The sequence below is a fragment of the Mustela lutreola genome, chromosome 14, assembly GCF_030435805.1.
Source record: "Mustela lutreola isolate mMusLut2 chromosome 14, mMusLut2.pri, whole genome shotgun sequence".
In the NCBI taxonomy this organism is placed as follows: Eukaryota; Metazoa; Chordata; class Mammalia; order Carnivora; family Mustelidae; genus Mustela; species Mustela lutreola.
In genome coordinates, this window is record NC_081303.1 from 32,695,089 (window position 1) to 32,711,082 (window position 15,994).

The 15,994-nt window shown below is 47.7% G+C and overlaps 1 protein-coding gene across 2 annotated transcripts in view; it reads left to right on the plus strand.

The window, feature by feature from the left end:
- ASTN1 (astrotactin 1) overlaps window positions 1–15,994 on the plus strand; it is a 323,486-nt gene that overhangs the window by 133,178 nt on the left and 174,314 nt on the right. For both annotated transcript variants that reach the window (XM_059146192.1, XM_059146193.1), the window contains exons 3-5: window positions 11,045–11,438; window positions 13,094–13,240; window positions 14,292–14,399. In XM_059146192.1, coding sequence (XP_059002175.1) covers window positions 11,045–11,438; window positions 13,094–13,240; window positions 14,292–14,399 — 649 coding nt within the window. The remainder of the gene's footprint in view (window positions 1–11,044; window positions 11,439–13,093; window positions 13,241–14,291; window positions 14,400–15,994) is intronic.

The following is a 15,994-nucleotide window of genomic DNA, read 5'->3' on the forward strand; positions in this document are numbered from 1 at the left end:
GATTGCCTTCACAGACCAGGCCTCTTCTCCAGATTTTGTACATGATTAGTTCCAGGGAAGAATTGAATTATAATAATTTTTTAAGAGGAAGGAATAAGAACCATGGCACTTAGTGCATGGCCCAAGAAGAGACTCTTCTGACTGTCAGTCATCCCCCTCCCTCCCCTCTTTGATACCAGACAAAGCTTGTTGGCAAGAGCGAGAGGTTTGGAAGATATCTTGGCATAGGACACGCTAATTGTGTTTGTACATCAGCGTCTCTGCTCTCCTTAATCCCTCCGCATGTTCCCTTTGCTACAGTTCTTCAGCTTTAATATGCATCTTCCTTGGATGCCAAGATTGAATCATGGCTGGAGCATTACAAGAGCACTGGCTATGGGAGCCCATTGTTCTCCTCTGCATCGTAGGTCAAGTCCGTTCCAAGGGAGAGGTCCTTTAGGAGCAGAAAGCTGCATATAACAGTTTTGCTAATTCCCGGATTTGACTAACTTTGAATGACTTGCATTGGAAGTGACCGTTATCATCCTTGGAGTTTTGTTTTATTTTATTTTTAAAGATTTTATTTATTTATTTGACAGACAGAGATCACAAGTAGGCAGAGAGGCAGGCAGAGAGAGAGAGTGAGAGAGAGAGGGAAGCAGGCTCCCCGCTGAGCAAAGAGCCTGAGCGGGGCTCGATCCCAGGACCCCGGGATCATGACCTGAGCCAAAGGCAGAGGCTTAACCCACTGAGCTACCCAGGCACCCCTCATTCTTGGAATTTTAATGCAAGACGTGATCTGTAGGCATTCTCCAAATCTGTGGCCAGCCATCTTTCAGGTGACCCAACTGTGACCAGTTCCTAGCTTCCCTGAATGTGTTCAAGTTTTACATTTCCTTCCCAGTCTGTTTTCTCCATGTGCTGCTCTCTTGTGGAAAACATCCACCACTCCTCTTAGGTTTCTGCACCCAGAATAAGGGCTTCCAGATGGTGAAGACACGGAAGTCTATGTGCATGTGTAGTAGACTGTGCTCAAGGAAATGCTCGAGCATCTGTACCTGCCAACCCTGAAGACAGTTGATTTTGCTTAGAAAACCTCTACCCAAGGACAAATATCTCCATAGATTTTCCCTGCCTGTGTCAGAATGACAGCCTGAAAAATGGCCACCATTGGCACAATTAAATTATTGCTTGAGATTATGCATTTGGTTAACCCAAGGATCAAGCTTAACTGAGGAGGATTAAGGGCATCCAGGGCAGACCGTGTAGACAGTACTCAGTGTAGACATCTGGGAATCTTTACTTGTATCCTCTTAAGGATCATGTGTAAGTGCAAGGCCATACAGGGCTTAATTTAGAGAAGATGGAGGTTAGGGAATTGGGCCCTGGGCCCAGGCCCAGTGCAGGCCCCTTTCTACTTAACCAGGTCATAGAACATCATTAAGATCAGTGGTTGAGTCTTGATTTGGCTTCCTACTAACCACCACATAAACCCGAGCAAGTTACTTACCCTCTGATCTCCTGTTTCTCATTGAAAATGGAAATAGTAATTTCAACTACTTACATTTATTAGTAGGATTAAACAAAATTATGTAATTCACCGGGTGCTGTGTTTGGCACATGGTAAATACTTTACGAATGGTGGGTATTATTCCTACTTCGTTGCGCCGATACTGTAGGAATAAGGCAGTGTGTCCACAGAGTTACAAAGTAAGGCAGGAATTTAGGTGGGGGAGAGTAAGCATGTGGAATGGGATTGCTCTAAGAAGCTGAGAAATGCTTTCATGGTGCTTTGTAGCCTTCGAGATCTCTACAAAACTCTCCCTCAGCTCGGTAGGGTTGTCATCTCTCCCACTGCACCATTGGAGATTCCATTGTGAGGAGGAAGCTGGGCCCAGCTCCTGCAGACTTGACTGGACTCTGGCACACCAGACCTCATGGCAGTTATGATAGAGTTGTGCCTTTCTGTGTGGGCAGGAATACGATCAGAGCCGGTTCCCAACATGAAGGGGCTTCTGCCGGTCCCCTGACTAGCAAGCATCTCTGAATAGCATAGCCTTTAAAGATCCATCTCATTTTGGGGGGTTTGGGGCAGAGAGGAAAGAAACCTTTTGAAGTGCCACTGGTTCAGAAAGTGACATATACCAAATTCAGGGAAATCTTGACATCTCGATTCTCTCACCCTTCTGTCCCCCACGTTTTTCCCATCTGAAGTCACTGGAGTCCTGACAGGTCATTGGAGTCCCCACAGTGACTGGTGTTTAATATTTTCATTTGTTTAGCCCCAGCTGCTGCCCACAGAGCTATTAGATCTTCGAGACCTCTCACCTCCCCTTGGGCTGGGCTGCCTGACTTTGGGGAAATGGGAGGAAGAGGGGTTTAACAACTCCATTATTTTCAGAGAGAAAGAGGGTTAAAGTCTCATGGTCATTAGCATATACTGTGCCAGCTGCCTCTTCTGTTACTTGTTCAATAATTCCCTTAATGTTTGGTCCTAATGGAGCAGATTATTGTTATTATTTTATTTCATCAAGATCACCTACTGCATAAAAACAAAGAGGAAAGGAGGAAAGGAACGTGGCCAAGAATAAGCATTGAGCATTATCCAGCTGGAGATATTTATTTATTGGCTTCATGCTTGGCTTGTGAAGCTTTGATGGGCTGGTGCACATAGCCCATGGAGGGAGCCTGTCTCACGCGGCTCTGCCCATGGGTTGCTGAGACAGAGACCTGGAGTGCTTTTGCTTCTCTGTGGACCCTTTTATCTCCCAGCCTGCCTGTGGGCTCAGTACACACATTTGGGCACGCACACACCCACACGCACAGGTTACATGTGGGGCCAGCCTCTTACCGTAACACTGATCCTTTGCCCTGTATCCTGATTCCTCCCAGCTGTCCCACTCTGCAGAGATCTAGGCAAGTCTTTGGAATTAGGGGATCCATGAGGTAGCCTAGGACCGGGAACACCCCACCTATAGCAAGCTGCTTCTGTCCCCACGCCTCCCACAATGGCACTGGCCTTGGCATTGGCATTAAGGCAAACAATGGGCCCTGCTGAAGCCGCCGAGCATCACAGAGCTCTGAGCTTCTTATGAACAAATGCACTCTTTCTTTCGTTTTGGGACAGCAAAGTCAAGGTTCTGAGGCAAGAAAAACTCCCAAGAACCAAAAAGGCAGCTCTATAAAAAGAACCTGAAAGAGGACAACTTGAAATAGCCCGGGCCAACTCCAGCATGCTAGCCTCCAGCCTCCTTCCCTGCAGAGCTTCAGGCTCTCTTTAAGGAAACTCCTGAAGGTTCCTAAAGAAACTGAAGACAAACTTCCCAGATTAAAGAAGAAAGATGGTGACCAAACCTAATAGAATTAAAACATATAGACCTGGGAGAAAAAAACAAAAAATAAAAAGCTATAAAGGTGCATCTCCTCCTGAGAAGAACTTTGTTCATAGCATCTTCAGGTGGAAAGGGCCTTCAGATACGAGCCTGCCTAACCTAGAAGACTCTTAGTCTTAGAGTTTGTCTCTTGCTTATGGAAGGCTGTCTTTACCCCAACACCCCAAATGGCATTTTAATGAGAGAAGTTCACTTATTTCTTCCCTGAACTTTTGGTACTTGCACCTGGAAACTTGGGGAAGGGGTCCTGATGCATCTCACGGCAGCAGGCTAACATATTATCATTGCCCCGGCAAGAGGCTGACAAGGGAGGGCAGGCCTGTCCCCTGCCAGTGGGATGTGCAATTCACATCAGAAGCCCCAGAGGACATATTGAGGCCTCTTAATTAACGTGGTGGCCTATGGCAACTGGAAAGCATTTCCACACGATTAAAGACTTCAGAAAACCCCCAAGGGGAGGTAATGTTCCTAATAATTTATAAATTGAACTCGCTACTTAATATGCTTCACATGTTTCTCTTGTCTTCCATTTGGGAAGGAGATGGGCAGGGGATAATGGATTTCTATTCACTGACCACCACAGAAAGACAATCTGCCAGAAGAGCAAACCAAGGGGCCTTCTCTTCTAGTTTTGGTGACTCCTTCTGGCAGGAAGGGGATCCTCAAGGTCAAGAACATGTTACTACAATTTTGATGACATCACCTCATTTTAAAGGCCTGATTGTGGCTCTGGAGCCCCCCTCTCAGGGACGCCATTGGCTAGCTGGCATTGATAGCCCATCTTCGAAGGATCAGCTCCTACTTCCTTGGTCTGTAGTCACCAGCTTTACAGCTCCGGAAGGGCTCACAGGCATTTGCTCCACAAGTAGTTTACCTCTGAGTGCCAGTTCCAGTTTGTCAGGGATCATATGAACAATCAGAAAATTGTCAAGTTGGAAGAGTCGATTCATTTCTTTCAGTCATTTCATTTGCCAAATGAAAGCCTGGGGAAGGTTCGAAGAAGTTATGCAACTTGAGGGATGCTTGGGTGTCTCAGTCGGTTAGGCGGCTGCCTTCGGCTCAGGTCATGATCCTAAAGTCCCAGGATAGATCCCTGTTCAGCAGGGAGTCTGCTTCTCCCTCTGCCCCTCCCCCCACTCGCGTGCATGCATGTGCACTCTTTCAAATAAATAAATAAAAATCTTTAAAAAAAAATGTTGGGCAACTTGCATGGGGTCCTTTTGCTGGCTAGCCCTGCTGTTTTGTTGGTAGCCTCTATGCTCTTCGTAACTTAGGTCCAGGTTTCCACTGGGCTCTGAAACACAGGGTCAGAGGAGTCCTTGAAAAGTCATCTATATACCTCACCCGTTTTCTGCCCCTGGAACATTTGGATCTAGATTAGAGCATGATCAGCGATGCCATGTGGACTTACATAGTTTTTCTCCTCTTGGTCTGTCTCCTTTGAAAGCCAGAGATAGATATAAGTGATCACTGTCATCTATGAGAGAGGGGCTTTGCCCCAGACCCTCAGGTATTGTTACTGGGTGAACGTAGGAGACATGCACCACCAAACTTGCCTTATTTCATTCTTATTTTCTAACCACCATTTAATTCCTTGAGGATTATAATTTGAATTCAGTGTGTCCAGTTGCCTTGAGGGATAATTAATTATGTCTCAGACTCAGTCTTCTGGTTACTCCTAGGGTGAAATGAAGCTTTGAAATGTGAACTGATTGATTGGCTACAGTCCCTTGACAGATGGTAGCTGGAAACATAATCTCAGCTTTTCCGTCTCTCTGCCAAGGGTTCACAAAACCCAGGTGACTCCCTACACTCTGGTGACATTTGTTAGAGTGAGATTCTTTATTCTGGGATTTACTGATCATACGATATGGATCGGGGATGAGGGAAGGATTGCACCAGCCCTGAAGGAATTCCCTGGAGTCCTGTCTCCAGTCCAAGGTAACTTTAGTGACCACAGTTCCTCTGTTATGGGGGTGATGACATTTCCAGCCCTTGTGATCTGTTTTCATCTTCCTTTTGTGGCTGCATTTACCTTTAAAAACCAAATTACACAGATTATTTCCTCAAACTTGAATGTAAAGTCCACGAGATCAGGGACCATCCCTGTATGATTCACTACAGTATCTCCATCACAGCGATCGCTAGAAACATGCCTTCTCCAAGTGAGTATATTCTTGAACGATTGAGTAATGAATTGAATGAATGAGTTACGTAAGCAACTGACTTGAATAAGCTTTGCTGGCAAGCGCAAAGAAGATGTCTGTATTGAAATACATTCAGGGGCACCTGGGCGGCTCAGTGGGTTGAGCCTCTGCCTTCGGCTCAGGTTGTGGTCTCAGGGTCCTGGGATCGAGCCCCGCATCGGGCTCTCTGCTTAGCAGGGAGCCTGCTTCCTCCTCTCTCTCTCTCTCTCTCTCTCTCTCTCTCTGCCTGCCTCTCTGCCTACTTGTGATCTCTACCTGTCAAATAAATAAATAAAATCTTAAAAAAAAAAAAGAAATACATTCACGGTTGACCTCTCCTCCCTCCCTCCCCCTCTTCCTTCTATAATTACTAAACCCCTTTATGCCATGCCCCATGCTTGGCCCTGGAGCTTAGTGGCTCCTGCTTTCATGAAGTCTGTTATCCAGTAGACGAGATGGATAATTAGTTGTGGTCAGAGTGATGGGAGGATTCTGTGAGTAGGTCAGTGAAACTAGGGAAGAATTGGCTGAGGTTATGTCACTGAACTGACTTAGAAGGACAAGAAGGAGTTGGCTCAGGGAGGGAGGTATGACCTAGACCCAGGACAAATACATAGGTCTGATAATGAGCCAGTCTGTGGTTACCATGCATGGTTGGGATGAGCATAAAAGGGAGATTTGCTTAGAACTTTCTGTCCCTGGGCAATCACCATCACTGTTATATAAAATATTGTTACACAAAGATCTCAAAATCTGCAAATGATCTGACAAAACTCATACTGTTCTCTCAGGTAAGTGCCGAAAATGTCAGTTTCATAATAAAATAAAAGCTGATTTCATTTTTTTTTTATCTCTATTAGGGCCAGTAGAAATGATTTATTGATTTTTAAAGAAAAAAATATTTTTAAATGCCACTTTTTTTTTGCATGCAACTTGTTTATGGATGTGGAGGTCTCATATACCCCAAACGTGCTTCTGGTTATTAAATGTTAACAGTTTTGAGGAAAATCAATAGAATAATCAGAAAACTCATGAAAAAGATGAATAAAGAACAAAACAATTCCATACCCTGCAGTAATTGTTATTTGTTTTTGAATATTCTAAGTTTGTGACTTGTTACTTGCCATTGGGTCCACATATATCCTAATGATTTTGCTTTGAATGCCATAGAATTTTTTGTTGTTGTTGTTTTGAATGCCACAAAAGTTGAAGCTAACACACATAAATGAAGATCACCTTCTCAGCACCGCTCAGGTAGAACAGAACTGCAAAAGCCAGGAGCGCCTGCATGAACTCCTGTTTGCTTTCTGTAAGGCCCCCCTGTAGCAGCCATGCTTGTCCGTGTGTTCCTGCACTACCCCAGCTGCAAGTCTAGCTGGACTGGAAGGCCTGGAGGTTGTTTATTCCTCCCACCCAACTTTATCCCATCAGACTAAGCAAGATGTGTGCAGCTTACCTTTCCCTTTTTGACTTGGTTATCAGGAAGCTCCTTGGCGTAGCTCTTTCCATTTCAACTGCCACCTTCTTGTTCCATGAGATCATTTGCCAGAAAAACAGTAGATCCTCTCTGACTTAAATGGAAGCTGCATAAAATTCTCTACGGAAGTAGAGTGGTTAGAAATCAAGCAAGATCAAAGAACCGTGGTTTATCACAGGGATGGAAAAGCAATTGAACATGAGCACTAGATTTCCACGTCCTCGCTGTCCAAGTAAAGTTGTCAAGGTGGCTGCGTGTATGCGTTCTCCTAGGGTAGCAGAGGGTTTCTCCCTACTCCTTCCTACCCAGGACCCTCTCACTGGACAGAGCAGACAAGCAGTTCGCAGGGATTTCTATATAGTGATTTTACAGATTACTATTATTACAAAATGTGATGAAATCATATTCCATGTTAGTATCATATAACATATATGAGATCATGTACATAATAATCCTCAGTAAATTATTGCTGAGTGTTGTGACACCTGCCACCGCTCTGGGTTATAGAAGCGGAGAACCCGTACCGCAGCTCAAATGCCTAAAGAGCTCCTCCTCTTTGCTGTGTCTGTGTTGAGCTTCCTGTGGGGGCTGGAGCTCATTACTAGTAACCGATTAAGAAAGACCCAAGGTTGTTGGGAATCACTGAGTCTAAGCAGGGGAAACGTTGCAATAAAGCGAGGTTATTGCTGCTAAATACACTGGCTTAGCCAATCGAACACTGGAGTTCTAGCTCCCTATAAGTTGCTATTTAAAAATAAATAGATATAGGGACGCCTGGGTGGCTCAGCCAATTAAGCGGCTGCCTTCTGCTCAGATCATGATCCCAGGGTCCTGGGATCGAGTCCCACATTGCACTCCTTGCTCAGCAGGGAGCCTGCTACTCTGCCTGCCTGCCACGTGCTTCTCCCTCGGCCTGCCACTCCCTCTGCTTATGCTCACACTCTGTCTGATTTAAAAATAAATAAATAAAATATTTAAAAAGTAATAGATCTAAAATATTCCTAATGGAATGTCTAGGGCCACACGGGGTGAAGGGAAGTTTAAAAGTACCTAAGAGGGGCGCCTGGGTGGCTCAGTGGGTTAAGCCGCTGCCTTCGGCTCAGGTCATGATCTCAGGGTCCTGGGATCGAGTCCCACATCGGGCTCTCTGCTCAGCAGGGGGCCTGCTTCCCTTCCTCTCTCTGCCTGCCTCTCTGCCTACTTGTGATCTCTCTCTGTCAAATAAATAAATAAAATCTTAAAAAAAAAAAAATAAAAGTACCTAAGAGAGCAGTGCCACAAGGAGGGGCAGGCTGGAACCCCTTTGCACTACCTGCTCCTGTGGTTTCTCTGGGCCGTCGTTTCTTCATCAGAAGAGGAGGAGCTAAACCCTGAGAATTTCAACGGGTCTCACAGCTGAAAGAGAAAACAAATTTCTTTGTGGAAATTTAACTAAATTGGGATCTAATGGCATCCTTCAGGCATGTAATGATGTGTGGTGCATGTTGTCTTCTTTGAGCAGGGAGACCTTGAAACGCGAGGGTTGTCTCTTCCACTGCCAGCCAGTCTTGGGTTTGGACCCTTGGTGGGTGCTGGGCGAGAGGGCCTTTGTTTATGACGGTGCCTCTTCGGACCAACCGTCTGCTAGATGTGCCCTTTGAGAAGCGAGGCTAGATGTGAGTGGGCTCGTCCGCCCTCCCCGCACCCCACCCACTGAAGATCTGTGGGACACCCCGCTCACGGGGTGGGGGGGTGTGCGGGGTCGCTGCAGCCCCGGTTAGACACGGAAGCTCAGCCACGAGAAGCGTTGTGTTCCCATTCCGGAATTCCGGAACTACTGTGTATTTGCTCTGTGCCCTTGAACAAGTTACTTAACCTAAACAAGTAGTTGACCCTACCCCTGGGCAGTAAAAGCCTGGAGCATTTAGAACACGTGTCTGATACATATTAACAGCCCCAAACCAGACAGTTGTTTTTGCTGTCTTCCTGCAAAATATGGGAATCAGCCTGCCGCCCACCTCCAATCATCACCCTGTTGTGATCCTCTGAGGGGGACCTTGTGGGGAAGCACAGAGGGGCTCCCCGAACCCCTCTGTGCGTGCCAAAGGATGGTGTTTCAGCCATTCCTTGGAGACTGATGTTTATACTGCTCTTAGAGCTCTTTAGGGAATAAAATTACCTCTCGCTTTCACTAGCCTAATTCAATGTCTGACAACTTCTCTCACTCGGGAAGTTATTCTTTCTGTGTGGCTTAATTGCCTATTGTTGCAATTTCAATTTGGGGTGAAGGAAAGGATGGCGGGTCTGACTCGGAGATAAAGGGATTGCAGAGAAACAAGTGGGTTGGACTCAAGCACGGGCTCTCGGCATGCGGGTCCGGGGCTCAGGCTCGGGGGCTCGGCTGCAACACTGGGGCAGGGGTCTGCAGGGGTGCCTGGAGGGACAGTGGGTTGCAGGGAGGTGACAGTCGGCCGTGACCTGAAATACTTGTCCCCGCTCTCCCACCCACACTGCAACTGGGGCAACTTCATACTTACGGTCTCTGTCTACTTGCATGAGAGGTTTCACCAGGAGAAACAGTCCCACAGATAAAGGAAAAATCTGAAATACCTGGAGGCCAGTGTAAGTCCCTGAAAATCCGCCTGACATGATCTGTCACTTGGCAACTGACTCTGTTGCTTCTTGTCTCAGCTGCTGTGTGCCTGTCTGAAAGCAACAACGTGTGTGTGTGTGTGTATGTGTATGCACACGTGCAGGTACACACACGCGCACACACTGCTTCGCTCATGGTGCTGGTGAGGGAGGGATGGTAAATGGGAAAATTTATTGGGAGAGGCACTTTATAAATTCAAGATGTAATTCTCACAAGACCAGAGAAAGCCCCTGTTCATGAGTTTGAGGGGATAATCTTGACCCAGCCTTGGTGGGGGGGACCCCTGGGAATTCATAGGAGGTTTTTATCTCTAGCCTGGGGAATGGGGTGGCAATGACTGAAGCCCAAGTCGAGAGCAGATCTATTTGGCACAGCCCCACCTAATGAAACAGGTTTGGAGGAAAAGTGACCAAAATAAAGGGAGTGAATACAGACCATGCACTGGAAGGTTTATGCCCTTGGTGCACTGGGGAGCAACAGGTGTGCAGAGCCCCCCCCACCAAGTACCCCTAGATGTCAAAGTGTCACCAAGCATGGCATCCTGGCCTCTGTTAGACCACCAGTTGGAGTCCTGGTGTTTAAGGAGTGGCTTCAGGGGATGCCCTGGGAGGAGGAGTAGGTTCAGAAGGAAACTCTCTGCCAGCCTGACTCCAGGACATGGGTCTCAATCCCTCGCTCAAGCATGAATGGGAGATCGATCACCCAGGACTGTGCAAGTGGGAATAAGCTGTTCCCTAAAGCCATAGTGATCTAAACAGTCATGTTCAGATGTCGAGGGCCCACTGCACACTTGCCTGTAAATCCCTAACAGACATTGGGTCTCTTTGGATTGGTGATGGTCTTCCCATACTCCTATGGTGACATTTAAGTCCAGGGTGAGGCCATCCCTGATTCCATGGGACACAGTCTGTTAGGCGCTGTGCACCATTCCCTAACGTAGTCCTTACCACCGCCTCCCCAGGCTAAGTGACACCTTCTCAATTATACAGAGACAGACGTTGAGGTTTCAAATTGGGGGGACTCACTGATCATTGACGTAACCCTTTCCCCCTTTTTCTACAACTTAAACCACACACACACACACACACACACACACACACACACCCCTCTCTTTCACATTGTTTGCTAAGGCACGAAGCAACCCTGGATCACTTAAGTGAGTCACCGTCCACCCCAGTTCCACCTTTCCTCCATTTTCCTTCAACACCCGTCACCATGGACTGGCCCTTTGCTGCTGAGTGATACTTGGTCTAAGTGCATCCCGCACTGGGGTGAATGGGTTAATGAGTGAGTGATGGATGGTGGTCGGGGGAGGGGCAATGCCTCTTGGTGGGACGAGCTCACCCATCTTCCCACGGCTACTGTCCTTTCTCCCCAGGGTGGCATGATTGCTCTGCTGCTGTCCATCTTGTGCCTGGTGATGATCTTGTACACTCGCCGACGTTGGTGCAAGCGCCGCCGGGTGCCTCAGCCCCAGAAGAGTGCCAGCGCCGAGGCGGCCAATGAGATTCACTACATCCCCTCTGTGCTGATCGGCGGGCACGGACGGGAGAGTCTGCGCAATGCCCGCGTGCAGGGCCACAACTCCAGCGGCACCCTGAGCATCCGGGAGACCCCCATCCTGGACGGCTATGAGTACGACATCACGGACCTGCGCCACCACCTGCAGAGGGAGTGTATGAACGGAGGGGAGGACTTTGCCAGCCAGGTCACCCGCACCCTGGACTCCCTGCAGGGCTGCAACGAGAAGGCGGGGATGGACCTCACTCCAGGTGGGCAAGTCGCTCCTCCTCTTGGGGAACTAGGGAGAGAGGACGGAACCAGCTTCTCTACCCTGGGGGCCAGTTGTCCTGCATGATGCCATGCACCTGTGCCCTTTCCCAGGTGGGCCAGAAGGGTACACGCTTTCCTGAGACCAGGGGAGCTGTGTTCCAATGTGGGAAGTCAGAAGAACCAGTATACACTGAATCCCTCTCCACTTCCCCTTTGCACTGGAAGCAGAGATGCCTTTATATCCAATGGAAGAGGGGGTCAGATAGAGCCTTTTCCATAGATAATAGAGCAGGCCCCAGGGAAATAAGAAGCTAGCGAGAGAGATCGTGTGTGTAGGGCATTTTTGCAAGTCGCATGTTTGCTTAGGTGATTTATTTATCCACTGGCGTGGAAGAGGCAGAGGTGCTGGTCTTTTCTATGACTCTGAAGACCTTGGTCTGGGCTGGGAGTGGCTAGTTGGGTTGTCTAGCCCATGCCTCTGTGGTCCTCACAACGGTCATACTTCTTCAAAGATGAGGAATGCAGTCAGGCTGTCCGAGCCTACATGCCTTGTGTTTCTATAGAGATGCTTGGTGGAAAAGACTTGGACCCGATCGGGCTGAGCCAAACGGGGTCAACAAAATGCAGAGAGGGAATGACTGTAATTTTCTTCTACAGTGACCCTCCTGTCTCTTTCTCTGAAATTTCCGTAAATAAACAACTCCTCATAAAGAAAACCCCAAGACAGTGATCCCTCAAAAACTGCTCCATTATCTTTAAAGAAGACATTTTTCATACGGAATATTGCTGAAGATATATAGACTTTCAGTGGGGCTTGAAAAGAGGGAAAGCACATCACGGCAGTCTCCATTATGGGGCACTTGGGCGGTCCCATCGGTTGAACATCTGAGTCTCAGTTTCAACTCAGGTCGTGATTTCATGGGTGGTAAGATCAAGCCCCGTATCTGGCTTCATGCTCAGCAGGGAGTCTGCTTGAAGATTCTTTCCCTCTGCCCCTTCCAAACAACTCAAGTAAATAGATAAATCTTTAAAAAAAAAAAAAAAAAAAAAGATGTCTCCATTCTGCTTTGTAACTAGGAGAGATCCTATATGAATAGCCACTTCTTAATGAGATTTAAAGTCTGGGAAGTCCTTGAGGATAAGAGACCTGTGGTCAATGCCTATATTCCCCATGGCACCTGGTGTGGTGCAAAGCCCATGTGATGCTCATGGGGTTCCAAACTCTAAGGAATTCGGGGAGCAGCCAGTACTGCAAATACAAATAGTAGTGGTGTCAGACCGCAGGGAACGGTGTGAACTGGAATGGAAGAGGAGAGGGCGTTTTCTGCTTGAATGCACTCAAATTCAGCTTCTTTTTAAAACTCTTTGCCACCCCAGAGAAAGGAATCTGTTGTCTGTCTCTTGCCAGCGGGCCACATGCGGTGACCTGAATCAATTCAGAATCAGTGGACTAGGGTTTTCGGTTGTCATGTCTCTCCTTCTCTCCTCCCTCAGTTTTGCAGCCCTGCAGAAATCAGAGGTGTGTTTACTCTCTGCCAATCTCTCACTTTAAAGTTTCCTTATTTCAGTTCTGTGAAACTCAGGCAGCTTTCCATGCTCCACTTTCTTCTAGCCTTTTCTCTGAAAGCATTTGCCTTGACTTCTCCTTCTGCAGGAAGCGACAATGCCAAGCTGTCGCTGATGAACAAGTACAAGGATAACATCATTGCTACCAGCCCCGTGGACTCCAACCACCAGCAAGCCACTCTGCTCTCGCACACCTCCAGCAGCCAGCGAAAGCGCATCAACAACAAGGCGAGAGGTATCTGCTTCTGATGGCTGGGCTTGCGGGTGGTGGATTCCTTAACATCGGTAGAGGCAGGACCACTCATAGGTTGGACCCCCAACTCTCAGGCATGGCTATAGGGTGTGTGTTTGGGCCCAGTCTTTCTGGAAGCCTGTTGGGTGTTACTTAGCTAAAAAAACTTCAATGCACAAACCTTCTAACCAAGTAATTTCATAAACAAGGCATTTATCCTTAGGAAATAATTGGACGAGTGCGCAGAGCTGTGTGTAAAAGGCTGTTCATCACAACATTGTTTAAAAGAGCGAAAAATTGGAAATAGCTTAAGTGTCCATCAATAGGGAATCGGTTAACTACCTGCACATCTGTCTATTGTCCGGCTGCTTCTCATGCAATCATTTGGGATGATAAGATAGATCCATATTTGTTCATATGGAAAGTTGCGCACCCATTTATTAAATGGGGAAAAAAAAAACCCCAAGACTATAAAATGGAAGGTACAGCAAAATGCCATTTGTAAGGGGAGATTAAAAAGCCTTTATCTACTTCTATGTCAGAAAAAGACAGAGAGCATATACGTCAAGTGTGAACGGAGTTTTTCTCTGATTGACAGGCTTTAGAGGACATCGGGGTTGTTCCCTGTGCATGTTTCTGTGCATTCTCTTTATTATTTTTTCCCTCTTTTCTCCACCGAATGTATATTAATTCTAGGACCAGAGAAAAGCAAAAATAACATCCGAACTTTGGAGAAGGGAGGTTTCCCTTCCATTCCTTCCCACCCACCATCCTCGAAGGTCCTCTCGGGCAGTGCTGCTGGGAGGGGCCCATCTCGGGGTGGGGGTGAGCCCGGGCTGCTGGGGGTGGGCGCCGGTGACCACTGGCGTGAGAAGGTCCACTTCTTCAATCAGTCTGTGTATCCAAAAGCTCCAGGGTCCGTGCCCCCTCCTCCCAAACAACCGGTCAACCTGCTCTTGTCTTTATCGACTTTTCTCCTGAACTTGCCCAGTGATTTGGTGTCACGAAGGAAACATTGAAGATGTCAACTGTGCTGTGCTTCTTTTCATTACAGCTGGTTCTGCCTTCCTGAGCCCTGAAGGGGATTCTGGCACTGAGACAGAAAACGACCCCCAGCTGACCTTCTACACCGACCCCTCGCGGAGCCGGAGGCGCAGCCGAGGTGGGAAGGTTGGAGGGGCACAGCGGGTGGCGGGGCTCCGGGCAGGGGAGCCGAGGAGTTGCAGAGGGGCTGGGTCGGGCTGGGGGCTGTGTGGACCGAAGCCAGTTTCTGCAGGAAGCATCCCTTGGACCACAGCTGGTGTTTCCTCCTAAGGAAGAAAGAAGAGCCTAGAGTGGAAAATTTCTGAGAATCATCTCTCCCAGATAATGGCACTCTCAAACAAGTTTTCAAGTTGTTTGAAAGGCTATTTCTTGGTCAGAAGACTCTCAATTCCTTCTGGAAGCCTCAGGAGTCATATTTTGCTGTTTAGACACAGGAAATAAAGTTGATAAAGTGTGTTGTATGTGAAAATGTGGACGGTATATGTCCCCTTGCTTACCTGGCCACACGGACCATGGGATTAGGGAGGCAGCGGTTGGGGGGCAGGGTCGCCGAGGAATGATCTGTGATCCGTCTGTAACCGTATTTGGCCTTTCGTCCCCTCCCCGGTGGAATCACAGGACCCCCAAGCCTCCGAGTGCCCTCCTTTCTCCCGGCAGGGTCCCGGGGAGCTCACACACTCTTCTCAGCCCTGTTAGTGCCATCCTTCCACACAGATGCTCAGTGGGCCCCTGCTCCTGTGTCACGTGTGGCTGTGACAATGAGGTGCCACTGCCCGTGGCCTTGCTGGAAGCGCTGTTGTCACTGAGGGAAGTCTGGGTTCAACAGGCTTCTCTGTTTACTTGCTGTGTGATATCGGAGGAGAACAACAGCTTCTCTGAGTCTGATTCCTCATATACAAAGCGTGTTAACAATTCCTCACACACTGGGCTCTGACCAGCATTAAATTATATTAAAATGGGCTCTTTGGGTGACTGGCAGAGCTCTGTGCAGCCATCATTGTCATCGCTCCCAGATCTCTCTGCAGTGCGGCTTCAGGCTTGTGCAACACTCCATCTTAAGGAATTTCAGACAGGGACCCACTGAGATAGAGTGGAGGATGTTTGAGCGGCCTCCCCTTGTGTTATACCCAATGGCATTTTCCCCAGCCCATCATCAACCAATGCCCCACACTCCACCCAAAGACATTTACATTTTGGCTCTCTCCTACCTCTACTCGGGTTCCTTCCACACTGAGGGCATTCTTCCCAGAGACTGGGAGCATCCCTTTTAATGCCTCAGTTGCAACTTCTCTAAGCTTTGCTACTGTCAGGACAAAAGTCCTTCCCACCATTTTCCTCAAGAGATCAGTGGGGCTCTGGGCAGCCTAACGTCTGATGCCCCAGTATCCCTGAGGGGAGAATGTGGATCCTTGATCCTCTTTAGCTATTAATATACAGCAGATGGTGAACCTTGGCCCATCCGACCCTGAACAGGGCGTGTTCTGCTTTAATAAAATCCTGTTTAAGAAGAGCCGTAGTAATGAATTAGAATGAGTTTCTTTGCAGCATCAAACTGTTTCTTTAAAATACCAAGCTCTCCTAGTCCATCAACTGTTTATTGCTATCAAGTAGACTGTAAGCTTCTTAGGGATGGGCATATCTAATTTACTTTTCCAAAGTGCCCAGCGAAGGATTTTGCCTATAATAGATGCTTGTAAGTGTTTGTTGAATTGA